Source organism: Brettanomyces bruxellensis, chromosome 2 (genome assembly GCF_011074885.1).
Source record: "Brettanomyces bruxellensis chromosome 2, complete sequence".
Taxonomy (NCBI): domain Eukaryota; kingdom Fungi; phylum Ascomycota; class Pichiomycetes; order Pichiales; family Pichiaceae; genus Brettanomyces; species Brettanomyces bruxellensis.
This window is the reverse complement of record NC_054683.1, coordinates 312,189-338,235: the sequence shown is the minus strand read 5'-3', so window position 1 is coordinate 338,235 and position 26,047 is coordinate 312,189. Positions and strand designations below refer to the sequence as shown.

The window sequence follows — 26,047 nt, the reverse complement described above, 5'->3', positions numbered from 1 at the left end:
TAGACTTGTATTTACGAAAAGATGTCATACTTATAACCTGTATATATGTTTCAATTAGAGATATCTAAATTAATACACTTCCGTACACTACAGAGCATGTACATCTTCACATGAAAAGAAGGGTGAGTTTAAAAGATAATTGAACATGAGAGTGCGCACAGTAACAAACGCACTCCACAGAAAATTAATATCATCTACCCAAACAGCCAATTCATATGCGTATCGTCATATCAAAGAGTTGGTAAGCAATCCAACACTCTCACCATACTGAACAAGTATTCTTTGAACCTCTCTTTGCTTTGCACAGCTGACAACAAGCTCTTTCAACAATGACCTCTTCTCGACACCACAAATCGTACCATCCATATCCAAAAAGAGCTCCTGCAGCACTTCGGTGAGCCTATCAACAAGATTCAACTCACCCAACCGCTTCACATATATGATCAAGTACAAGCGGAAGTTCTTGAAGTCACGGAGAAACAAGTAGAAGTTGATTTTGTTCTCTAAGTGATTCAGCGATATCACAGTCTCCATATTCTCGAATCCTTCTCTCATAAGCATCACCTTCGATATCTTGCTGAAAAACTTGGACCTCCCTCTCCTGGCAATTTCGTCGTTTGTGTGCATTTCCAAGTATCCAAGAAGCGAGCTTCCGTCGGTTTTAGATTTTGTAGTATCTGTCAAGGATTTCGTCGAATCCCAGTACTGGGAACCAAATGCCCACCAAGAATCGCTAACGATCGACCACACACCCATATTGCTGTTGTAAAGATAACCGTTACCGTTGCTTAAAGTGACTATTGGCACACCACTGGCAGTAATTGAACATAAAGTCAAGTTTTCAGACCGTGTGAGCATCTCTCCGTTGACAAACACAAAACCGTTTTTATCGAATGATACTCCAGCAGCACCATTCGAACCCGCAGTTCTTCCTGCATTCTCTTCATTGTGTGCACCTCCACCAGCCTTTGAATCTCTTCCACCATGCCCAGCAGACCTGCCGCCGTTTTCCGTGCTGTTGATGCTCCTAAACAGTGGTTTCAAAAGTGTTGATAGTGAAGTCGGCTTGAATAAAGCCTGCTGCTTCTGGAGATCCCAGGCATACATTTGTGCTGAGGATGTAACTGCCAGGAGATACTCATCTTTCATCTCGAGAAACGAAAGAGGAGCCCCAAGCACGATAGTCGGTAGTAGACGTCTTCCAAAGCGAGTATACGTGATGATTTGGCCATCGGTGGTCGACAAAGCCCAGAAATCCTTCGAGCCCGTCACTATGTGCACTTTGCGAGGGATGAAATCCACAAAGAGCTCTTTTGAGGCCGGAAAACCGGAGTTTGCCGCTGAGGATGCCGGATATGCCTTGCTGCCCGTTTCCGAAGTTGATCCAAGTGGTGATCTTTTCACAAGTGCAACTCTGGTAGGATACGACTCGTGACCGTTCCCATTTCGAACCTCAAAGTGGACAGTTTTGTCTTCGGCCAGCGAATAGTTGATATGCCACCTCACTCGTGGAATTGCGATTCGAACATTGCTGAAAGAGGTTGCCGGGTCAATAATCAGCGAGCCAACAAAGTCTGTTGGTTCAACATCTCTCTTTTTGCGTGCCGGGCCCTCATCAACACTACCAGTGTCATTTTCCGCAGTTTGTGAGGCTGCTGATATTTTACGTGCCAAATCTCTCGGCACAGCTCTTAGGGGTGCCTCAAATGGACCAACAGAGGCCGAACCGAGAGTTTTTGAATGTGAGTGCGAATGGTTTCTTGAAACACTCGAATGCAAACTCTTCAAAGCGGATTCAGCTGGTTTGGGGGCTGATTTCGCTATCTGCGGTGCTGTAGACTCCACTTTGACCGATGACTTCATATTAAAGGTTCTGTTGGTGTTTGAGTTGTTGGTCTGCTTGGTTTCAGATTTAGATTCTACTGCCTTACTGGATGCTTCAGCTTCACTTCTCTCTTGTCTTTCTGGCACCGTCTTTCTTCCTCCTCCAATCCATGCATTGTATGAGTCCAAAATAGCCGCGGAGTTCTTCACGGAATTACTATTAATGTCCGGAATCGCAAGTTCTTCCTCAGATACAACGCTTCCTAGCTCGTTTTCTTTGAAAATGCCAAGCACCAACTTTCCGGAGTACGTGGTCAGAAAGAGGATTCGTCCATCCTTGCTCCAGCATATATCCTGTATTGGCTTTGTGCTGATGTCGTTTGCCACATAGAAAGGTGCAGAATCGCAAGTTCGCCATATGGAAACGCTGGAATCCGGAGAAGCTGTAGCTATCACGTATGTAAACTTGGAATCACCATCCTTAGTCGTATTCTCGTATATAGATGGAGAAAAACTCGTCATAGTGCACTTGAATCCTCGGCCTTTCTGCACCATCCACTCTTGCCAGGCTGGCGACTTTACTGGATCGTTGTTTTTCACAAGCGACAATATTGTGGCTCTACTTTTGGCCGTGTTGGGAACACACACAATACGATCATCTGTCGACCAAGAGACCTTTCTAATGGTAGCTTTGTTCAATTTGGAGCTGCTAATAAGATTATAGAACTTCTGTGACACGGCATACTCGAAAGATCGACCGTTTTTCTCGTCTGGAGTTAGACGGTACTCTAGTATATTCACCATTTTGTCATCACCAAGCGTTAAAAGATACTTTCCACACGTGTGATCAAAAGCGATTCCCTTAACAGCGACATTTTGAGCTGGCAGCTTGGTCTGTGGTTGCTTTGCATCCAATGATGGTGATGGTGAAACCGATTTCGTTGCTTCTTTACCGTTTCCGAGCTTTGTATCTCCGGATTTTGGATGAACCGGAAGTCCATGGACATGCAGAGTCTTGATAATCCGCGAGTAAACAGTATCGTATATAATAACCTCGTTGTTCATCGTGCAAAAGGCTAGAAGTTGATCATCGGCCGACCAGGTAAAATCAAGCAATAAACCATTTGCATGCTTGAAAATCTGGCGGATGGATGCCTTTCGTGAATCCTGTGGATCCTTCACAATGTACACTTCACCGTTCTTGTACACGGCAGCCAACAAATTCCAGTTCCGCTTCAAGTTTGCGTATTTAAGCGATGTGATCTTACTTCTACTCCTAACGCCAACTATGTTAACTGGTCGCTGGGAAAGTTTTAGTTTCTCCTTGTCCACAAATGGGACAGGTTCAATTGCATGCAGAGGCATCGTAGGAGGATGCTTTCCATCCTGTGGTGTCATCTCCATAGTGTTTCCATCCTTTACTGAAAAAAGCGTTGCTTGCTCTTTAGTTAAGTCTGTTATACTCTCGTTTTCCTTGTTTCCAGCATTTGACGGGCTGCCGGAGCCATCTAGCACCAAACTGTCGCCTTTATTATCCGTGTTGGTCCCTTCAGGATGACTTGATGATTCTGCCAAATCAGTGAACTGATCCATCCGCCTGATTCTAATATTTCCATCCTGACTAGCAGTTGCAACATACTCGTTAGCGGAGTTTACACTCACAAACAACGAGGAAATGTTCGAGAAGGACGCACTGATAAAATGCATGGCTTTATATGGTGTATTCAGTGGATGAAGGTTTGTGGATCAATGGATACCCTACAAGTGTCGTATTCAACATTTATTAAATGAAAGCGTGTTTACATGCATTCACTTTAAGCTTTTAGTCGCGAGGAGTTGAGAGCTGAAAATTTTAAGAAACTGGGCATGCTTATTTAATTTTTTGTTTGGGTCAAGCTGGGTTCGACCAGACGTCCAGCCTCGGAATTCCAGATTTTAATTGACCGAGATGCATACTATATATTGTTCCTAGTTACTATCCAGCACCGAAATAAAAAGCTTTTTTTTTTCCGTCATTCAATACAATACTAACTGTATTATACGATTTACGCTCATCCATGTGTTCAAATAACGGTGATTCAATTATATGCACATACCTACGGATCGGCTGCAGTTCCCATTATTCGGTAACACATTTCTCCAGCTTTTTTTTTTCTTCCATTTTTTTTTAGCGCACAGCCTTGCTTCCGCCGGTTGACAAAAAGTGAACAAAAAAGTTGTGCTTTTACGAGAATTTCGCTCCCTTACAGTGTTTAAGAGAAGATACATAGTAAAAGTTTGGACCTACTTTCTACTCGTTCCATTTGCACTGCACCTTCAAGAACATCTAGATACGTATTTTGTTGAGAAAAATACCCAGATATACAACGCCTACAGTAATTAATAGCATAAAGCTACAAGGCCCTGACTCAACAGCACTTATTAGAATACCACGAACTTCAAGATTCACATATCCTATAGTCAAGTGAGTATATCGTTTCGGCGGATTTTTGAAATTTATCTGGTGCGGATCTTAGTTTTCACTCTTGTGGCATACTTTACACTTTCCATCGTTTCATCTTTAATTCGAAAACGTAAGATGGCAACCAGACAGGAGGAATACGTGAGTGATTCTGGCTCTGATTATACCGAATACTGGATAGATTGGTTTCTGGGAAGCCGGGGTAACGAATATTTCTGTGATGTTGACCCCGAGTACATTTTGGACCGGTTCAATTTAACTGGCTTGAACCGGTATGTGGATAAGATTGGGCTTTTGGTGAATATCATTACAGACCAAACGGAAATTAGCGAATCACAGCCTGAGGAGACACGTGCAATGCTAGAAGATAATGCAAAGTTTCTTTACGCTTTAGTACATGCAAGATACATTATAACATCAAGAGGGTTGGATAAAATGCTTGAGAAATATCGCAATGGTGATTTTGGATATTGTCCTCGTGTGAATTGCAAACTTACGCCGCTTCTTCCAGTTGGTTTAAGCGATAAACCTGGTGTTGCGTCTGTTAAACTATACTGTCCGAACTGCGAAGATTTGTACAATCCAAAGTCTTCACGTCATGCTTCGATAGATGGTGCATTCTTTGGTACATCATTTCCGGCCATGTTTCTTCAAACTTTCCCTAATCTTGTGCCTACGCACAATGTGGAAATGTATGTTCCGAAAATTTTCGGTTTTCAAATGCATTCTGAGGCTCAGATGACCCGCTGGAGGGCTTTAAAGTGCGAGCAGATGCTTTCCAGATTGGATAAGATGGGTATTGATTACGCAAAGAATACTCCGGGTGGCTTTATTGAGTCTGCCGAGGATGAAAGATATAAGAAGAAGGATATGGATGGTAGGAAGCAGAGTGCAATATGACAAAATATTAATGCTGCTGAAAGGCTTTTTTTTACTGTTTAGAGGCTGTTTGTAAAATAAATTTTTAGATTAAAAGTACGATGCTTATGAAATTTAGCAATGCTTTCCATATTGCATCCATGTGTTAATGTTTGACGTTGTGTTTTGTGCTTGATGTATATCTCTTGTCCCTATTATTTTTTGGGCGGTTAAAAAAAAGGAAATAAAAATTACCGCCGTGAATCTTTCTCACACGATATTAAAGCGCTTATCAGTTAACCATCTACTGAAATAAAATTCAAAGCACATGTACGTGAGTGAAATATTGAAACAATGACGGCAGAAACGGACAAAAATATAGTAGAGAATGCAGATAGCATTCATGTGGAAAAACCCACTGACAAGTCAATACATATTATCTCACCATGTTCCTTTCTTGAAAATTATCAGGATGGAACATCGCATAATTCATCTGTGAGATGCTTGCTTATCTTAAATCAGGAAATCAGAGTGAAAAGTCAATTCTTTAAGAAGCTATGGAGTAGTACATCGTTGCATGTGTGTGCTGATGGTGGTGCCAATCGCTTATATAAATACTGTCAGCAAACAAGTGCTGAAAGCAGCTATATTCCAGATTTTATAGTAGGTGATCTCGATTCTCTCACGTTGGATATCAGAACCTTTTATGAAGCCCATAAAACCGTTATAAAAAAGCAAGGGTCACAATATTACTCGGATCTAGATAAGGCTATTGCATTAATCAATGTCACAGTGAACATGTCAGATGTAGATATTACAAAGTTGGATGATTATAGTCAGCTTGAGACGGTAGAAACGGACAAAAACAAAAGATTGGAATTACCAAAAGGCGTCACTGTCATAACTATGGGTGGAATAGGGGGTCGATATGATCAGACAATAGCAACAATTTCGAGAACTCTCCAATCATATTTCACTAGACCGCACATGAATTTTCTTCTTCTCAATTCGGAGCATCCGGAGTTTGTCTTACTACTTCCTCAGGGAAAGAACTTCGTTAATATAGCATCAGATTTCTTGGATACAGAAACTACAGATCGGAAAAAATATTCTTTAAGAACAGTTGGACTATTACCACTTTGTAAACCAGCTAGATTGACTACAAAAGGCCTTAAATGGGATGTGAAAGATTGGGAAACGGCGATCTCCGGAGATTTGAGCCTCTGTAACTTGCAAGTTGGTGATAATGGCTTTTATGTTAAAACTACGACTGACATTTTTGCCAACATAGAGTTTTGAGTTGATTCACTTTGCTATGCTAAACAAACAGTGCTGTTAATTCTGGCCAATATATAACTAAATTGTACTCATCTGTTTCTATAGCATGCTTCAAAAAAGCCATACTCCATATCAACAGTCTTCCTGAATATGGAATCCACCTCATCTCTATCGACGAGTCGATCGACCTCATTTTGAAGAAAGTCGACATACGCTTCGAAGTTATCCGCGCAATGTAAGGTAATCCATTCCTTGTATCTCCAATGCAAATTTTCAGCAACTGCACCTTCCGTCTGCATTGCCTTCTTTGCCCATTTCAAGTATATTATCTCAGTCGTCCATAGATAAGTGACTAGTTGAGCATAACTGTATGTTTCGAGTCTGGCCGATAGTTTGGTAAGCATATCGATGTAAGCCTGAACTTCATCAGGCATAAATGTTTTTGGATTGTATTTCTGTCCGAGACTTGGATCTTTGTCCAACAAAAATTGTATAGCCTTGTCAAAATATGTATTTTCATCATTGCTGATGAACCCGATTTGTTTGCCGAAGCCAATTTTTGCATCATCCGAATCACACAAAAATGCTGTCTTTAAAATTATTTGTATGTACAAGCGGAAATACTTGGTATCCTGTGTGAGGTAAACATACAATGCCTTGTTCGATAATGTGCCTGCACATAATTCCTTTACTAAAGGATGATCTACAGCCTTTTGGAAAGTAGAGCTGTATGATTGGATCAAGTCCTCTGAAAGTCCCATTTTAGATATCAATACGTATTGATTCCTGTATATGCCAACTCGTAAATGTATAAATTACAAAATCATGGAAACATTTCTTGATCTACCAACCTCACATCTTACTTCGGCTGGTCTGTTTCTCTCATCCGGTCAGATGACAAACATGAAAATTGAGTAGGCGTCGATCGGCGAGTCTGTAAAACTCAAGTGAACTTTTTTGCTACATGATGAAATATTATCATTTCCGTACAAAACCAGCCAAATCATACAAATACAAACGGTATAGAGTATAGTATAGTATATTGTAGTAACTATGATATAATGGTATAACTATAAGCAAGCGTACATGTGCGAAATATATAAATCAGCTTCCCTGAGTTACAAAATCAGAGCCATTCTGAAGTTTCGACAATAAGTCAGCCAAGTTTATTTCCTGATTTTTCAACAACGATGGATCGGTGTACCTAAATTCCGAGTCTGGAACAAACGAGTTGACTATATACGGTTGTCCGTTTCCTGGAGTTAAAGAACTCGTTGAAGATGCCCCCTTTTGCTTATCAGAAGTGCCTTGACTAGAAAAACTTGAAGACACCATTCTAGGATCAACAGTTCCAGGACTTGCCGATGAACCAGAGGTTGAGGATACACTCATTGAGAAATTAGGAGAAGCATCAATAAAACTAGCCGGACCACTTTTGCTGTGTGAAACGATGTTTGCCGAATTGTCATCATCCTGCAGCACCACACTATTGAGCATTCCAAAGTCAAGAGAAGGGTCTGAGTACTTTGAAGATTCCGCAACAATCTGATCCAAAGCATCAGAAGTTTTACCTTGATAAAGAAGATCCTCGACTTTCTGCTGATTATCGCTCACGAAGAACTCGTTCAAATCGCCGCTCACCAGTTGTTCCAAGGAGTTTGATTGCATCCCTCCATTTGCAGAATATACATTATCCTGCTTTGGCGGACTGGCTGATGTTGGCACCTTCTGTGAATCAGAAAACACAACTGCTGGATCCACCAGCTGCTTAAATTTATCAGCCTCAGTCACATGTAGATAGTTGATAAAGAATCTTACTTGCAACGTGTTTCGCCAGCAAGAGAATATCTCATCTTTCAACGAGTTGCACAAGAAATAATACTCCTTCAAGTAGTGCAGCAAAACGTATATATACTTGGTATTCGTGCAGCTGTTGCACTCGATATCTAGACTGAACCACTCCAGTGTCATCAACGTCTCCGTTGAGGATCCAAAGTCGCTAATTATGTCTTTTAAACTCCTGCTATGGTCCTCGGGATCCAAATTTCTGAGAATAACTGCAAATAGCCACAGGATGGTTCTCTCTTGGAGTGCAGTGCACTTTGTCATAAAGAAGGGTTCCAATCCCTCACTGAACTTTTCGTACTTCATGTCCTTTGCAGAAGCAGTATTCGTGGATTTTCGGCTCGTGTAGTATTTTGCATAGTCGAACGCATCCTTGAAAAGGATCAATGCAGATTCTGTAGACTTCACTTCATACCTGCTTTGAAGAGTAGCGTGCTTTTCCTCGTTCGAATCGCTGACATTAGTGTTTGCCTCATTCAAGTATAAGAGGTAGTAAAATGTGTTGACGACAGACAAAAGATGGAGACGGAGTTCATAACACCGAAACATCGGAACCTTAAAGAAGCCGAAAAGTGCACTGGAGCCAACAAAGTACTTTTCAATGTCACTGCCGTGAATCATCGCAGTTAGTGCAGGCTGCTTATTTTCAAGGAAATTCTCCAACCTCTTGATAACTTTCTCCATACACGATCTTTTTGATCCTGCATGAACATCCTGGAAAGCCTTGACACCATCTCTCAATATTAAGGTGGCCTCGTAAATCATTTTTGTGTACATATTGCTGGTATCCTCAATAAACAGCCTACGAAGATTATACGATGAAACGTTCACTTTCTCTCCCTTTCTGAACTGCCTCATAATCTTCGTTTCCTTTCTAGGAAGTTTTGGAAGCTCCACGTCGTATTCATCATCGTGAAACGTCAACGGACATCCGAAAGTAAAAGAATTCAATGCATCTAGATAGAACATCTCGTAGAACATTCTTCTGTAGATGTTATTTTGCCTTGCATCTTTAAACACGTTAGGGAAGTTTGTTGGATCCCGGTTTCCACCAAATACACGCACCATTTCAATTAGAGTAGTGAGATTTATTGCAGACTCAGGGTTAGTCTCGTTCAATTCTGGGGAATACGTGTGATAAAGCACAAGCATGAGCATAACTTGTATGTTTCTCCTAGTGACCTTTTTAAAGATCGAATTATCCCGCGGTAGTGACATCATCAAGTCTTTTGCAAGACCAATAAACTCAGGACCTACAGCAGGAGAGTTATTAGATGTGACAATCGCTCCGGAAGACCGCGATATATATGCAAACCTCAAAACTATCAAAAGCAAAGCTACAATTGATGCATTTTGCATGTGTGCCAAAGCCAATTTGCAAGTCCCATCTGACAATGGAACGGTCACATACGTTAGCTCCTGCCTAAAAGTGTCCTCATCTATGTATGGAATCATGCAATACACTTTGTTGAAGAAGTGATCGACAAGATCACGAAGAACAGCCATTGGAGGAAGTATCTTGTTGATTTTCTCCATTATTGCAACAATGTGGGCTGCATACTTCAGCTGCAATGCATTGGAGGCAGATGTATCCAAGCTGTCGCTTGTACAAGCCCGAGGTTCATTTATTGCTGCATCTGTTAGAAATGCTAGAGGTTCATCAATGCAAGTTCCGGGAAAGTCAGAAGCCTTCATCTGTATTCTACGATTGTACTCTGCATATTCGATGTCATGGCGATCAAAGTATGGTTTGAAGAGTCTCATAAGTTGGACATCACCTCGAATAAACGCCAAAAACGATGTTGTTCCGGAGTGCAGAACACGGTTTCCTTTAATAACAAGCTGGTCAAACCTGTTCGTCAACGAAATCAGTGGATCCTCATCCAAAGAATTATTTGCGTTGAACTCCTCCATGTTGTGAATTCCACTTTTGCCGCCTGACCCAGTGACAAGTGAAATATCGTCATATTTGGAGGGGTCGATTTCATTCAAGTCCATAATACGCTCAAGCTTCTTGATCCTCAGCTTTAATCTCAAGATCTCGCTTGTGAGTTTGGCTTTAGGTGTAGAGTTGGCTGATTCCTGTATTGCATACTTGCATAAACCTTCACTATGATATTTCACGCAGTTCGAACACGGATGCTTCCTGTCACACTTCAATTTTCTTTTTCGGCATATTTCACACGATGTGGGAATTCTGTTTCTCGTCTTTTTCACCCTTTCCTTTTTTTGTGGCTTTGTTGTGACCGACATGCTGTTTTAGATGAGGAAAGGTGGTAGTAGAGAGAACTGGAAGTATGTATTGCAAACGTAAACTAAGGTTATAGAAAATACGGATATGATGATACCTTGACTGATATTGAATTGTCTATGAAACTGTTATGGTATTCTTTATAGTGTTTTGAAGCGTATTTGATGCCTGAATCAGTGATATTAAGCCCCTGAAATTGATATTGAAAAGAAGGTGGTAAGACAGAAGCCAGAATATTAAAAATAATATATATATATAACTTCTGTTTCCGCAGATTGAAACTCAGGAAAGACTGACTGTACTTAATTCAATCGAACCCTTATTTATCGAGCAGTTAAACTGAGAAAGAGGGGGCGTATTATGGATGGATTACAGTGTACAATTTCCAGTATTTATATATTCTATTATTTGAACAATGCCTTTTACTTTAAAATCTGCCAATTAATTTATTGTTGCCTTATCCTGGCATTGTTTCTCAATGGAGGGCAAAGATCAATTACACGCACTGAAAATATATGGCATTGTAAGATGAAAAACAGCGGTTCTGGACTTTCAAGTACAACCGTGCTCCATAACTTTATTTCCGTTTGCTTTTTCGTCATATTTCTCTTGCTTTTACAATAATTTGACGTATGAAAATTTTACCCCTGGCATTTCTCTGCTATTTCTATGTATCACACTGGATATTTATAACTTTATGTCATTGGAAAGGGAAATTTGTCCATATATTGACGGTCAATTGGCTTGTATGATTTCTTTAAATCCGATCGGCGCTAATCAGCAAGTTTTTTTTTTTTTTTTTTTTTTTTTTCCCCCCCCCCCCTTTTCTTTTAGCGCGGAGACGAATTTGGCAAGAGTTCGTTAGTTCAGGGATAAAAATTTTAGTTGGTACAAGAGCATAAAAGGAATAGCGGGATAATTTGGTATGGTAAAGATTATAGGGATTGGCTTTCAATCAACATAAATATGATAATTATTTAAGATTCAAAAAGATTCAAGTGCAACTTAATGCCTCCCTGATTATTGACAATTGGTGAAGTTAACAAAATGGTGAATAGCGTATTCTTGTTGAATGCATTCTCTATGGATTAATACCAAAATGAACTGAGTCGTTCGTTTTGGTATGAAAAACCATGTAATTCAAGACACAGGTATTTCCAATAACATACTATTAAATATTGTTGTATTTTACAGGCACTATCAACCTGCAAACAGCATTTATACTAGTGCTATCTTTACACTACATTTCTCTTCAACAACTACCACATTTTTAATATCAGCGATTATAATGAGAATTATGTTAATATAAGTTCAAACTGCTCCCCTTACTCCCATTAAAGCACTCTACTACTTGATAAAATGAATGGGGTATATTCACCAATGGAACTCGTTACTTTCCACTGGCCTTGATTCCAGGATTTTGCAAGTGCACTAAAAGACGTAAAACAAAAAAAGGTGCTCGAGATACTAGAAATTGACAGCAGGGCGATAAAGGAAGCAGTGGGGAGAGTTTTGAGACCAAACCAAAGCTCAAAAGAAAGGAGGATGAAAAAGGAAAGTACTAAATATAAAAGTGAAATAACAGTGAAAGGACACATTGATTAAAGAAGAAGAATAAAATAAAAAAAGGCATACCACATTCATCAGTACTCCTCGTCTTCATCAGGGAATGAATCAGCACCCAATTCAACGTAGTCTCTCTCTAAAGCAGCCAAATCCTCTCTGGCCTCGGCAAATTCACCCTCTTCCATACCCTCACTAACATACCAATGGACAAAGGCTCTCTTCTTGTACATGAGATCGAACTTTCTGTCGATTTTCTGCCAAGCGTCAGCAATTGCAGTGGTGTTAGAAAGCATACAGACGGCTCTGTTAACATCGGCCATCTCCGAGTTTGGTGGCTGGGTTGGTTTCTGGTAGCAGATACCAATCTTGAAACCGGTTGGGCACCAGTCGACCAATTGCACTGTTTTCTTCGATTTGATGTTTGTCACAGCGTTCGAGACGTCTCTGTTCACAACATCACCTCTGTACAACAAACAAGTTGCCATGTACTTGCCCAATCTTGGATCACACTTCACCATCTGGTTGCCAGGCTCAAAGCATGCCGCAGTAATCTCAGAAACGGAGTTTGACTCGTGGGTAGCACGTGACTTGGACAACACTGGAGCGTAGGAAACCAATGGGAAATGAATCCTTGGGTATGGAACCAAGTTGGTCTGGAATTCGTTCAAATCGACGTTCAAAGAACCGTCAAAACGCAAGGATGCAGTCACAGAAGAGATCACCTGGGCAATTAGTGAATTCAAGTTGTCGAAACTTGGACGAACAATTCCCAAATTCTTTCTGCACATGTCGTAGATGGCCTCGTTATCAACCATAAACGTGCAATCAGCGTTTTCAAGCGTTGTGTGAGTGGTCAAAACAGTATTGTAAGGCTCAACAACGGATGTTGTCACTTGAGGTGCCGGGTAAACGGCAAACTCCAACTTGGCCTTCTTACCGTAATCGTTGGAAAATTGCTCAAGCAGCAAGGATCCAAGTCCAGAACCTGTACCTCCTCCTAGAGAATGTGTAAAGAGGAAACCTTGCAAACCATTACATTGCTCTGCCATCTTTCTGACCCTATCGCAAACATCATCGAGAATCTGCCTTCCGACCGTGTAGTGGCCCCTTGCATAATTGTTGGCTGCATCCTCCTTACCCGTGATAAGTTGTTCTGGATGGAATAAATTCTTGTATTTGCCCGTTCTAACCTCATCAACAACATTTGGCTCTAAATCGACATATAGTGCTCTCGGAACGTACTTACCAGCACCAGTCTCCGAAAAGAACGTCGAAAAACCTTCCTCGCCTCCCTTAGGCTTTGTTAATCCTTCTTGTAGATATCCATCTGGTGTAATTCCGTGTTCTAAACAATAAAGTTCCCAGCACGAGTTACCGATTTGACATCCGGCTTGTCCCACGTTAACTGAAATAACTTCTCTCATGCTTTTTTTGTTTGTCTCTTCGCACAGATCTGCTTTAGATATTTGTGATGTTCTAAAGGGAAGAAGTAGAGAAGATCAATGGGGGATCAGGTCAGTAAGGAAAGAAAATATGTAAAATAAGAGGGGGGAGAGAAAAAGAGGCACCAAAATCTGAATAATTAGAGAAATGCGAAATTCTCCTCAAGTGTAAATAAATACGTAAATAAATGCGTTATTCGCTTTCTTACATTTTTTTTTCTTTTAACATACAATCTTTTTATTTACCTTAATTTTTTTTTTTTTCTCTCAAGCGTCACCTTTGCCTGATACTGCTTTCGTTAGCACTGAAACTGAAAACAAAGGAAAACAAAAGGAATAAAATGTTTGAGAAATAACATGCCTCATATTATTTATGGTTATTGTCAGGATACGGTTATACCCATAGCTATAGTTATAGATTCACCTGAAATATCGCTAAACTGTTTTTTCCCCCTTTATTCAAACGATTTATCGGCTTTCATTTCTTTCTCTAAATTGCCGAAATAGCTGCGAATTCTCGAAAATGCTATTCATGATCCTTGATGCCATCACCAATAAATACCCATATTTTTTCATATTTTTCAAGTAGGTGATTATACCCACCCAGCTATCGGCATGTTTTCAACCCTTAACATATTACGTCTCGTCTTAGAAAGCTTTGCTCTCATTAAGGGCATTCTTGTTTACATTCTCCCGCATTGGGACGTGCGCGAAAAATAGTTGCAGACAAGGAACAAAGAAGAAATCACAAAACTTGGAGTCAATTTACTGGACAACCTTACACCAAACTGTTGACCCTACGTCTGCATTTGGTTGCAAATGTATGTAAGGAGTAGTGGTATTTATTAAAGATCACCAATTGAGATGGTGCTTTTGTTCAATTGCTCATTGAATATTAGCTATATTAATGTAAGATACTCTTAAAAGTCCTGTAGAAATGTTCTGTTTAGCATTAAATAAATACCAGAATTGAAACAGAACATGTTAAGTTCTGTTGGTAAGCTGTTAAACTTAAGGAACATTATTAGGAATATTATCCGTTGGTTTTGAATCCAAATGTTACCTTGTTTGTTGAAACCTCATAATCCTTTTATTTCTAAACTTGATTACTGCATCTCTCGGTAGCCCTTATATCAAGCATCTAATCAAACAGCAATGAAGTTTCAAACGTTGCTTTATTGTACTTCTGTGCTAGCTAGTAGCTATGATTACTATGACTCAGCAACCAAAACATATTATTTCCAAGATGAAAAAGTTCTCACAACGTACAACTATGAGCCACTAAACCACTTTACAAATCAGCCATACGTATCTAATGGATACTTTGGTTCAAAAATCCCAAATCTTGGTTTTGGGTTCGCGTACGACCAAAATGAAAACTCAAGTAGCTCCCAGTTAGAAGCCGGTTGGCCACTTTTTAACAAGAGAAATTCCGGCGCTTATATTGCGGGCTTCTACGATGCACAAGAGAATACTACGGGCACGAATTTTCCTGATCTTCTTAAGAACGGATACGAAAGTGTAATCAGTTCTATTCCTCAATGGACACAAATGAGATTGGAGATCACATTAAGTGATGGACAACAATATATTCTTGATCCTAATGATACTTCGTCAAGAGGCGCAATCTCTGGTTATACGCAAAGTCTTGATCTGAGTACTGGAAAGGTCACTACTTCTTATATTTGGCTCGGCTTATTACATTTGAGATTCACCCTTGTTGCACATAGAGAAATAGCACAGCTTGGACTTGAACGACTAGATATAACCTTATTAGGCGAACCTGATTTAATATCCAATCTTCAGATTGAGAGCATTCTTGATTTTAATTCAACAAGTAGATGTTGGTTGCAAGATACTGGTATTGATACTAAGAGCAACTCCATATACATGAATGTCACTCCAGAGAATGTTCCATACATAACTGCAACTGTTTTCTCCAAGATAAAGGCAGATCCTCCAATAATGTTTAGTAATTTTGTAAATGAAAGCATGGTTGGATCAAGAGCAAATGTCACTTTTTCATCAGAAAACAGGCAAAGTACGATTTTGAAGTTCGTTGGAATATTGTCTGACGATTTAAAATCTAATAATGATTCGACAAGCACTTTTGAAGATGCCAAATCAATTGTTCTGGCTGCTTTTGATGTTTCTTGGGAAGAACTTCTGAATTCTAATGAAAAAGCATGGAAGACTCTTTGGGGAGAAAGTGAAGTTATTGTTTCGAACAACGAGTACATGACATTAGCAGCTGAAGCAAGCATATTTCATCTATTAGCAAATACGAGGACTTCGAATGTTGATTTAACTTCTGCCTTAGGAGTTACAGGATTAAGTTCTGATGGATATGCTGGAATGATATTCTGGGATTCAGATTTGTGGATGCTTCCGGGAATTCTACCATTTGCACCTTCGGTGGCTTCATCAATAGAGAAATATCGGTATTACATGCACAAACAAGCAGTGCTAAATGCACAATCCCATAGTTTCAATGGTTCTGTTTACCCTTGGACTTCTGGAAGGTTTGGAAATTGTACTGCTACTGGACCTTGCTTCAACTATGAGTATCATATTAATATTGCTATATGCTATGCAATACATGAACTTTACTTAAGTGGAGCAATCGATGATAACGTTCTTTTAGAAGAAGGTTGGCCAATTTTCAAGGACATAGCAGATTTCTTTTCAGATTATGTCCTGTTTAATGAAACATTGGGCAAATTTACTACATACAATTTAACTGATCCTGATGAGTATGCAAACCATGTTAATAGTGCTGCATATACTGCTATTGGAATTGCTCAGGTAATGAAATGGGCCTTACTATTTGGCACACATCTTCACCAAAAGGTGAATCCGATTTGGAAGCTCATCAGAGATAATATGTATCTCCCGGTCAATTCAGATGGTGATATAACATTGGAATACGATACACTGAACTCTACTATTTTGATAAAGCAAGCAGATGTGGCACTTATCACATATACTGATGATCAGGATGATTTTCTTACCAAAACCTACAACTACACAAGACAAAGAGCATACAATGACTTGGTTTATTATACTCAAAGACAAAGTCCGGATGGTCCTGCTATGAGCTATCCTGTTTATCTTGCAGTTAATGAAAAAGTGAGCAATAAAGGCTGTGGCTACCAAACTTACCTTGAACAGTCTGTGAAGCCATTTTTGCGTTTTCCATTTGCACAAATGAGTGAGCAAAGCAATGATGACTATGACACTAATGGAGGAACACATCCGGCGTTTCCCTTCTTGACTGGGCATGGTGGTGTAGTGCAATCATTTACTTATGGGCTTTTGGGAATTAGATTTTCATATCAGACGCAACAAAATGGGGTTATACAGAGAGTTTTACACGTGGATCCTGTTTATTTACCTAGATTTGACGGTAACTACACAATTCGTGGCTTCCATTATTTGAATGAAATACTGGATATTGATATAGACAACACGTGTCTGACAGGAAAGTCAAATGATGGTTGCTCTGCTATTTTTACAAGTCATGGTATAAAAAATGAGCCCATCTACATATTTGTTGACGGTAGAAATAATGCTTCTGGTTTATACATGCTACCACCAAAAGCCACACTTTCAGTTCCTTTGTTTATTCCTCAAATGAATCTTGAAGGTGCACTTACCGAATGCTTTGCCGATGTCGTATCAATAACAGAGGGAGTTATTGGAGATGTAGTCAGTTCCATTGTTGATGGTGACAATTCTACTTATTGGCAAGCTGCAACCAAATCTGACTCAGCCAAGGTTGTCATTGATTTAAGGGAAAATCAGTTATTTAATCACGGATCCATTGTCTGGGGATCCAGACCAGCCTCCACCTTCTCTGTGTCAATTATTGAAAATTGCACATTCTTGAGTAATGATGATTTTAGCTTTCTACAGGAAAAGCTTAGGCTGGGTGATGAAGATTTGTTCCTTGATGTTGAGACCATCCTTAAAGATGAATCGGTACTGGTTACCAACCCTTATATGCCCGGAGATAATGACATTAAAATACAGTCTTTCAATTACACAAATTTCGACTTGGGCCAAAACTATACAGCACGGTACGTTATCTTAGAGGTGAAAGGTGTAATAGATAAAGATATTGATGATCGAGGTGCCGAAATCGCAGAGTTTGCTTTATTTTGAAGATGCTTATTTCTGTGAAGTATGGTTAAAGGTTTAAACCAACATTTTGTATGATATGTCTACATAATAAAAGCCATGTCCGTACCTTTGGAAGAGTGCGGTATATAAAAATGCATTACTTCTTATTACATCTAGTTCTGTATATGCCACGTGATCCAATTCCTTTATAAAAGAGCGCATGTAATATACGATTATCCAAGTTTCTATAGTCCCAAAAGTGTTGCGTAAGGTGAGAATTCGATCATAGACTCCGAATCTCACAGTAGTAAACTCAATTGTGCAACCATACACAAATGGTCACTCGGGTAAAGATATTCTCTCGGCAAACCCTTATCCATTTCATCTGGATGTGGCATTTTTAGCAAGCGATTAAGCCGAATGTGATTTTCATCCTCAAATTTTTCAAGACTGTCAACAGCACGATTATCTTCCTTGCAATTCCAATCTCTAATGACAAATATATAGTCAAGAAGACCTCTCCATGTGTGTGCCCAATTAGAAAAGAACGGTTCATTTCTTGTGTTGTCTATTCCGGAATTCTTGGGGTCTACTAAACCATAGGCCACAGAATAAAGTGATATTGCTCTGTATGGCAGACTGTTGTGCAGCTTTTCCATCTCATCCACCATTTCTTGCTGCTCCTTAGTTGGATCAAAGTGATCCGGAACAGGTGTTTTTGGTTGATTTTCCCCATAAAGCTCGATATTTCCTCCTTCTTCCTCCTCACCTTCTCCACCATCCCTTTTATTTGAGAACTCAAACGACGTCGAGCAGCCTATAACAGTCTTACACCTATCATCATAGTGAACCGGTTTGCTGGTGATGGAAAGATATGGTGAGTCAAATGGTTGCGAATTGAAATCACCTGCAAAAAAGCTCCACACTTTATTTATGTCTGGATGAAGAACTTTAACACGTTTCTCGAACTCTTTCGCCTTCATGAGGAGAATTGCAGTTTGACGTGTCCGCTCGTAAGTTCCGAATGGGTGCCAAAAGAGATGAGTTGTTCCAATAAGCACAGCACTATCCTTGTGTCCTTTTAAAGCCAATGCGATCACAATTCCTACATTTTGTGTAGTTGTTCGTGGTTCGATCCCAGCCGTTTCGGTACTATCATACTGGATATGTGTGTGGTCGATCATCTCAAACATGGATTTTCGAAAAAAGATCGCCACACCATGGCTCTTGTTCTCGTTTCTGTTAAAGTGGCCTTGATAACCTAGTTCACTCATTTTGGCAGTCCAAAACTTCTGGTAGTTGATATAATCCATTTCTTGCATGCAGATGATGTCACAATCGTAGTATTTCACCTCCTGATACAAAGGATTACTCCTCACTGTCCACTTCAAAATCCTGCCATTGTCTGGAAACATTGATCGCCTTATAAGAGTCTGTGCAAGTAAATTGTATGTCATGATTCTGAGCGGAATAGCATCTTCATTACTTTCAATAGGAATAATATGCGGCACCTCCAACAACTCTCTTTTCTTGAAGTATGGTCTATGTTGTGGGTCATCTGGATCTTTGCCCTCTGCAAGCAATTTAGCCCTCAAACTTCGTTTGGCTTCTCTTTCTTTCCTGATTCTCATAATTTCCTCAGGTGAGGGTCTGCCTTGATGGCTTTTCTTCTTACTTTTGTCTTTTGTCATCCTTTTTCGTTTGCTTTCACCACTGAAGTTCTTTGGTAATTTGTCACTCAAAGCAGATGTCATAAATGTGAAGTCAAAAACTGGATAGTGAAGCTAGATCTAAAGGGTACCAAAGATGGGGTATGAAAATGATGAAGTGAAAAAAAAAGTGAAATAAAATAAAATCTAAAGTACAAAGAAAGTTCGAGGAACTTAACGAGACTTCTTAGACTTAGTCGTGTTTCGTTCTTTTCAAAGAATTTCCTTTCTTTCCTCTGATAAAGTGCAATTATTATATTTGCTGTCCGATTTAGGTGGTGGTGTGATATTTTGATTATCTTTGAGTGCGTACTTACGTCAAGTTGGATATTGTGCAGATAATTGATTATCATGAGTGAATCAATCAAGGAATCTACCGTTAGTGATAGTATTGATAAGCAGGCAACCAATACAACTAAATCTAAAAATGATGCGCAATCGGATGATTCTGAACTTATGAGAGCTAGGGAAGATTCTAAGCATGAAAAGATCACTTTAGACGAAGTTATCGAAATGAGACAGCAAGTAGAAATTCTAATAGACGCCGTAAACAAGAGGAAAAGAAAGTGCAAGGAGATTGAAAATGAAGGCAAATATTTGCAAGATTACATTGGCTCATTGGTTCAATCAGATACTCTCAAAAGATAAGTACCCACCGAAAATGGATTGAGATGAAAGGCATCAATAGTATACCGGACTAAATTTCAGACTTCATTATCTCTAAACCAGAATTGCTTGCTTTTGTTTCCTTTAATAAATCTACACCAATAGAAACAAGATAGCAAAGAATTAAGAATAAAAAAAAAATGAAACAACAAGGGGAGAGATCATGCAAAATTACCTCGGCGCTTAATTGAACATGTCTATAAATAATACTTCCTGGGCACATTATAGAATACCTCATAAAAGCGGTTTTTTATCATCGATCTCCCTCCCATTAATTAGTACAAAAATGAGCACAAACAGCGTGAAGCGACATATACCGGGCTCTTTAGCCCCTTTGACGCCTAATTCAGAAAACAAGCTCAACGCAATGAATGTTAAAGTTAAGTCGATAATTCCTGGCTTGGTAATGCTGGAAAGAGACGTCAACCAGCGACTTCAGCTTAACGAATATGTCAAAAGAGGAAAGCCAGATAACGGGGCAGATAAGGAAGGTATTAAAGATCAAGAAAATGGATTATCAGAGAACATCCAAGTTGATATTGTGCCAAATTCATCAAGGAAATTCAAGCTGAAGAATCATAAACGGAACTTATACGGTCCAGAAATAAAAAAGCAGAGCCTATATATCCCAGTGCAAACTGGGAGACGGAAACGGTTTATAAATGCAGATATTGTTCCGTTTGACTGTCCACTAGCAAAAAACGGTCGGCCACTTCTTATAAAGAGTTGTGCAAGACATCCTGTAAGTTGTGCAGCCCCATTTTTCGACTTTCCAGAGTTTGATCCCGCTAGTGCGACAGATGAGATGATATTAGTGGAAATCTTGAACTATGAGATGGATCATCTAGACAAAGGCATGCGGAAGGTCAGAACAGCAAAGGAGATTTTGAAGTTCAAGATGTACGAGCTATTTCATTTCGGGCAAATATGTATTGAGGATTATCTAGCGAGATTTCCCTGGGATCAGTTCTATTCTCCTGAATTGTACGCAGAGGCTATGAAAAGACAGGCAGAACAAGGTATAGGATTTGGATGCAAAAGCGAACATGTTGATATTCTTGCAGGAATAAAACCTGAGAGAGCAACATCGTATATACCAAAGACAGAGTACGCATTTGTTCCGAAGCAATAAGCTTGTACAGATATGCAATTACTTAGTGTGATTCAACCATTACACCCTGTAGCATTAACCGACCAGCAGCGCTTAATAGCAATAAATGTTTTTACCTTCAATCTCTCCTAAATTCCTGTATTTGATTGTTTACTCCTTGCTCTGGAGCTATAACCGATGCAAATATGCTAGCACCAGCCCAGCCACCTAATGTCTGAATAGTCTCGACATCCAACTTGCTATTTTTCCCCTTAAGCACCTTCACCAAGCTTTCTTTAAACATTGTGCGTAGCCAGGATATCTCCATTAGGCCTCCTGTTAGAATAACATGCGATGCCGTGCGTTTTCTTATATCAATCGGAAGATCAAGAATTGTGTTTACTGCAAGATCAACAGGTGCCTTTTCTTGCGAATCCAAATTGATCCACCCATTCTCACTTGGTAGTAAGCATTCTTTCAATACATGCTTGATGACTTCTTTGGTAGCATTTTCTGCCTCTTGAGACTTTTCTCCATTCTCCATTTCATCTGTTCCTTCCATCTCAATTTCTCTCTTTACGGCATCTTTCTTCTTGCTCTCCTCCTTTTCGCTTTCTTCTTTGGTTATATCACTTTCAGCATCCACACTAATAGCATCTTTCTCTCCATTATGAGTACTGCTATCCCCATTTCCTCTATCATCTTTATTTTCATCCTTATTGATTTGCTCCTTCCCACTAGATTCGTCTACAGTCTCGTTATTTTCTTTGTCTCCACCTTTATTCTTATCTTCATGAGTTATTTCCACATTTCCATCCTCATTCTTTTTTTCGTCATTATCCTTATCATTTTGACCTTTTCTCGCTCCATCATTGCCCATCACTTCCTCTATACCTTCAATTAAACTCTCTATCTCCTCAAATGTTGAATTTTCCACAACTTTCTTGCTCCTAAGTTCACTAATTAATCGATAATGAACCATTCTTCCGGCCCGATCTGTATATGAAGCGTAATTGGAAAGCACTCTCCCATCATAAACTGGTACAACATTCACGTGATTCCACCCAAAATCAACAACAAGCCCATCCATCACACCAGCCCCAATACAGCACATTACTGCTGTCGGTACCAGAACAACTGATCTTGCATGCATTTTTTTTAGCAAAATGTAAAGAACAGTTTTCATATAGCTGTCATTTGCAAACTGATCCGTCAACATGTATATCTTTGCATTTACATAATCAGCTTTGGCGTTCTTGAATATGTCATTAAACAAATGTATTAAATGGCCCTCTAATGCATATTGGAATCCACCAACATTTTTCCCTCGATTTTCATATATTAGAATGTCTGGATAGAACAGATAACGGAACCAAACTAAATCGGTCTGTTCTTCTATTGTCAAAACGGTGTTTTCCTGCAAATTATTTACATTAATTGCATGATGAGAGCCTGCGTTGACTTTAAATAGCTGCTTTTGTGCATATTTCGATGAACTTATTCTCAATCCAGACGCATCTTGTCCAGATACTCCTATTTCAATGAATCTGCAGCCTATCTTCAGCACAATTGGATCATCCTTAACTTGATTTTCCAGAATAACTCTTTTACTTGATCTTCGGCTTTCTCCCAACATCATCTGCTAATAAGCGCCTAGATTTCCTATATTTTACGAGAATATACCTTCTTTGTGTCTATCTCACCACTCAAAAGATTGTATGATCATGAGATGTGTCAGCACAGCCTTGGCAGAGTGAAAAAAATAAAATAAAAAGAAAAAAAAAGTAAATAAAAGAGTACAAGGGGATCTGCAGGTCTGCAGATGCTGGCATAATTGGAGATCTGTATAGTAAGATGCTTAAAGGTCGGTGTATTCAGTGTGAAGCATTTTCTCTGAAATCTGAAGCTTTAATATTTATTGGTAAAGATATAATTGTAAAGCGAACTTTTGGGATGTTAAAACAATCATGACATGGCCTCATGTTGCATGTAGGGTTGGTAGCATTCTCATGATGTTGTAAAGTAAGCATCAAAAAGCGGGTACACTATTCATCATAGAATAATCATTAATCATGAAATAATTTGCACAATACTATAGCATAGGATATAAGCGTTCATTAGTGTATCCTGGAACACTTTACTAATATTGAAGTAATCCACGAAGAATGATGATGCAAAAAAATACATCAATAATTTGATTGAATACTAAAATTATTTTCTTGTCAAAACAATGTAGCTCTCGAACAATGGAGTTCAAGTAAGTGAAGATGGTATTGTTATATCATCTGATCAATACGAGAACCACATCTTTATAAAGTGAAGATATTCCCTTTTGTCTATCATTATACATACTATCTATTACATACTACAATAAATATCGAAACAATATATAAATCTGGTAACACTAACTTTAACATTTCTCTGTATTTTGAAAGTATATTTAAGGCTCATAACAAAAATACTCGTCATTTCCTTTTAAGAGTACTTAGAATGCTTCTCAAAATTAGATAAAGAGACAACATTAGGGAAATAACGCCTCACCACAAATGCATCAATTTGTCCATTACATTAAAAGTTTTGCTTCTGAAATACTTTAGTTTTCTTTTTTATCATTTATTTCTTCATTTTCACCATTTAAACTCCTTTATTTTTAACCATACTTCTTTTATGAAAGTCGTGAATACCGAGCTCACTAAAAATCTCTAAACAAGGAACAGTGCTTACCTGGAACCATAAATAATCCTCACGCACTCAAAAGAGTACTTCTAATGCTTCAATCAAACACTGAGTACATCCATTTTATTTTAAGACTGTTACACATTATTAAACAGTGCAATACTATCATCTAAAGATGAATTATGAGTTGATATTCTGAGTATAGCCAACTAACATGTCTTCAGAGATAAACAGAACCTATAATGATAATACCGTAATTTACTTCCGCTTTTAGACCATGGCGCTAAATAATAAAAAGAGCAGGGGAGAAAAAAAAAAAAAAAAAAAAAAAACGAGGCGGGGAAGATGACATGATAAAAGATAAGATAAACATTTTTCTTCAAATTTTACTCACAAGTTGACAAATAGAGTTTTCAGTTAAATAGAACCAGCAGTACAAACACAAAACAATGGGCTCTATTATATCGTTACCGGTCACAATGGCCGGAAATTGGCTTGCGGCATGTTTAGGAGCCTCATGCTGCTCATGTTGTGTAAACACAAAGCTTAATCCGCTTGCACACACATTTCAATCATCTATTGCTACGAGAATAATGTATGCGGTGCTGTTCTGCATAAATTCTGCAATTTCCTGGCTCTGTATGAGCAAGAAATTTACTCGTCTTGCAGAAAAATTGGCGGTTGGTCCATTTAGAAGTGCTTCTGCGTATTGCAGAGAGAAAGGATGTACAGGATTTGCGAACGCACAACGAATAAATTTCTCCCTTGGTATGATACATGTGGCGATGGCTTTGCTCACCATTGGAGTGCAAAGTACTAAGGATCCACGTGCCATAATACAGAATGGATACTGGGTTGCTAAGCTTGTTGTTCTAACGCTTATTTCTACAGTTTGCTTTCTCATTCCGGACCAGTTCTTCGTTTTCTGGGGAAATTACCTGTCGATATTCTTTGGAACGCTATTTCTCATAGTGGGGTTGATCCTATTGGTTGACTTTGCCCATGAGTGGGCCGAGACATGCCTTGAAAAGATTGATGAGGGTCAAATCTTCTTGGATGATGGATATGGGGACACAATTGATGACGGAAGCAGTGCAAACGGATTTGGATCCTTGTTTCAGGATGAACGATTCTGGCGCGCAATTTTGGTGGGTGGAACTGCCGCAATGTACGCAGGAACACTTCTTATGACTGGTCTTATGTATCATTTCTTTGCCCAAAGCGGGTGTGGAATGAATACAGCATTTATTAGCGTAAATGTCGTTCTTGCAGTGGCTGCAACAGTTCTCTCGATCCTCCCAGTTGTCCAGGAATACAATCCAAATGCAGGCTTGGCCCAGGCATCGATGTGCTGCGTTTATTGCACATACTTAATCTTTAGTGCTTGTCTAAGTGAGCCAGATGATAAAAAGTGCAACCCGCTTATTCGGTCTTCCGGAACACGGACACTTACTACTCTTGTGGGTGCACTATTCACATTTGTCGCAATTGCATACACAACCACTCGGGCAGCCGGAAATTCAACGTTTAATCACAGTTCTGCGAACCCAAACTATGCCGACTCCGAAAACTACGACTCGGTGTTGGACATCCTTACACAGGAGCCGGAGGAACGAAACCAAATGCGGTATGCGGCAATTCAGGAGGCCGTTAATGAGGGTTCATTGCCGGAAAGTGCACTTTCGGATCCTGCTTTTATGGGCAGTGCTGGAGACGACGGCGACGCGTCGGTGACCAAGTCGAAAACTGCCACCAAGTACAATTACACACTATTCCATGTGATTTTCTTTTTGGCCACACAGTATATGGCGGCACTTCTTACTATAAATGTGGAATCGGGTGAGGCCGATGGCTTTGTGCCGGTTGGAAGGACGTACTTCAACACGTGGCTTAAAACGGTAAGCTCTTGGGTTTGTTATTTATTGTATGCTTGGACATTGATAGCGCCGGTTTTGTTTCCTGATAGATTTTTGTGAGGATGGAAAAAGGGGAAAAAAATAAAATGAAAAAAAAATGATTAAAAATATATTCTCTAGTAATGAAAGAAAAAAAAAAAGTACGTTTTCGTATCTATTTGGCAATAAGGAAAAAAAGCAGCTTAGGCTTGATTGAAGCCTTCGTATTTATCAGTTGAAAAATTTGAAATATCGATTTACTTAACTCAAGAAGCCCTCTAACTCAAACGAAAATAAAACCGTGTTGCATTCCACCCGATAACAAATGATATCGATACTGAACCCTTTTTCCCTTGGCCTAACA

The 26,047-nt window shown here is 39.3% G+C and overlaps 12 protein-coding genes across 12 annotated transcripts; 6 read left to right on the top strand and 6 right to left on the bottom strand.

Annotated features, from left to right (window-relative positions):
* Positions 1-225: 225 nt before the first annotated feature.
* On the bottom strand, positions 226-3,531 carry BRETT_005296 (uncharacterized protein; the record flags this gene model as incomplete). The annotated part of the gene is made up of 1 exon (XM_041283776.1): positions 226-3,531. The coding sequence occupies one exon, from the start codon at positions 3,529-3,531 to the stop codon at positions 226-228; it is 3,306 nt and encodes a 1,101-aa protein (XP_041134728.1).
* An 871-nt stretch (positions 3,532-4,402) lies between these two features.
* On the top strand, positions 4,403-5,185 carry BRETT_005295 (uncharacterized protein; the record flags this gene model as incomplete). Its single annotated transcript, XM_041283775.1, has 1 exon — positions 4,403-5,185. One exon carries the CDS (start codon positions 4,403-4,405, stop codon positions 5,183-5,185), a length of 783 nt encoding a protein of 260 aa, XP_041134727.1.
* Positions 5,186-5,497: 312 nt separating this feature from the next.
* Positions 5,498-6,442, top strand: BRETT_005294 (uncharacterized protein; the record flags this gene model as incomplete). Its single annotated transcript, XM_041283774.1, has 1 exon — positions 5,498-6,442. The coding sequence occupies one exon, from the start codon at positions 5,498-5,500 to the stop codon at positions 6,440-6,442; it is 945 nt and encodes a 314-aa protein (XP_041134726.1).
* A 68-nt stretch (positions 6,443-6,510) lies between these two features.
* On the bottom strand, positions 6,511-7,182 carry BRETT_005293 (uncharacterized protein; the record flags this gene model as incomplete). Its single annotated transcript, XM_041283773.1, has 1 exon — positions 6,511-7,182. One exon carries the CDS (start codon positions 7,180-7,182, stop codon positions 6,511-6,513), a length of 672 nt encoding a protein of 223 aa, XP_041134725.1.
* A 343-nt stretch (positions 7,183-7,525) lies between these two features.
* BRETT_005292 (uncharacterized protein) lies at positions 7,526-10,519 on the bottom strand (the record flags this gene model as incomplete). Its single annotated transcript, XM_041283772.1, has 1 exon — positions 7,526-10,519. The coding sequence occupies one exon, from the start codon at positions 10,517-10,519 to the stop codon at positions 7,526-7,528; it is 2,994 nt and encodes a 997-aa protein (XP_041134724.1).
* A 1,641-nt stretch (positions 10,520-12,160) lies between these two features.
* TUB1 (alpha-tubulin) lies at positions 12,161-13,507 on the bottom strand (the record flags this gene model as incomplete). The annotated part of the gene is made up of 1 exon (XM_041283771.1): positions 12,161-13,507. The coding sequence occupies one exon, from the start codon at positions 13,505-13,507 to the stop codon at positions 12,161-12,163; it is 1,347 nt and encodes a 448-aa protein (XP_041134723.1).
* Positions 13,508-14,680: 1,173 nt separating this feature from the next.
* Positions 14,681-17,689, top strand: BRETT_005290 (uncharacterized protein; the record flags this gene model as incomplete). The annotated part of the gene is made up of 1 exon (XM_041283770.1): positions 14,681-17,689. The coding sequence occupies one exon, from the start codon at positions 14,681-14,683 to the stop codon at positions 17,687-17,689; it is 3,009 nt and encodes a 1,002-aa protein (XP_041134722.1).
* A 257-nt stretch (positions 17,690-17,946) lies between these two features.
* Positions 17,947-19,401, bottom strand: BRETT_005289 (uncharacterized protein; the record flags this gene model as incomplete). The annotated part of the gene is made up of 1 exon (XM_041283769.1): positions 17,947-19,401. The coding sequence occupies one exon, from the start codon at positions 19,399-19,401 to the stop codon at positions 17,947-17,949; it is 1,455 nt and encodes a 484-aa protein (XP_041134721.1).
* A 306-nt stretch (positions 19,402-19,707) lies between these two features.
* On the top strand, positions 19,708-20,004 carry BRETT_005288 (uncharacterized protein; the record flags this gene model as incomplete). The annotated part of the gene is made up of 1 exon (XM_041283768.1): positions 19,708-20,004. The coding sequence occupies one exon, from the start codon at positions 19,708-19,710 to the stop codon at positions 20,002-20,004; it is 297 nt and encodes a 98-aa protein (XP_041134720.1).
* Positions 20,005-20,308: 304 nt separating this feature from the next.
* On the top strand, positions 20,309-21,154 carry BRETT_005287 (uncharacterized protein; the record flags this gene model as incomplete). Its single annotated transcript, XM_041283767.1, has 1 exon — positions 20,309-21,154. The coding sequence occupies one exon, from the start codon at positions 20,309-20,311 to the stop codon at positions 21,152-21,154; it is 846 nt and encodes a 281-aa protein (XP_041134719.1).
* Positions 21,155-21,251: 97 nt separating this feature from the next.
* Positions 21,252-22,748, bottom strand: BRETT_005286 (uncharacterized protein; the record flags this gene model as incomplete). Its single annotated transcript, XM_041283766.1, has 1 exon — positions 21,252-22,748. One exon carries the CDS (start codon positions 22,746-22,748, stop codon positions 21,252-21,254), a length of 1,497 nt encoding a protein of 498 aa, XP_041134718.1.
* Positions 22,749-24,237: 1,489 nt separating this feature from the next.
* On the top strand, positions 24,238-25,764 carry BRETT_005285 (uncharacterized protein; the record flags this gene model as incomplete). The annotated part of the gene is made up of 1 exon (XM_041283765.1): positions 24,238-25,764. The coding sequence occupies one exon, from the start codon at positions 24,238-24,240 to the stop codon at positions 25,762-25,764; it is 1,527 nt and encodes a 508-aa protein (XP_041134717.1).
* Positions 25,765-26,047: the final 283 nt, after the last annotated feature.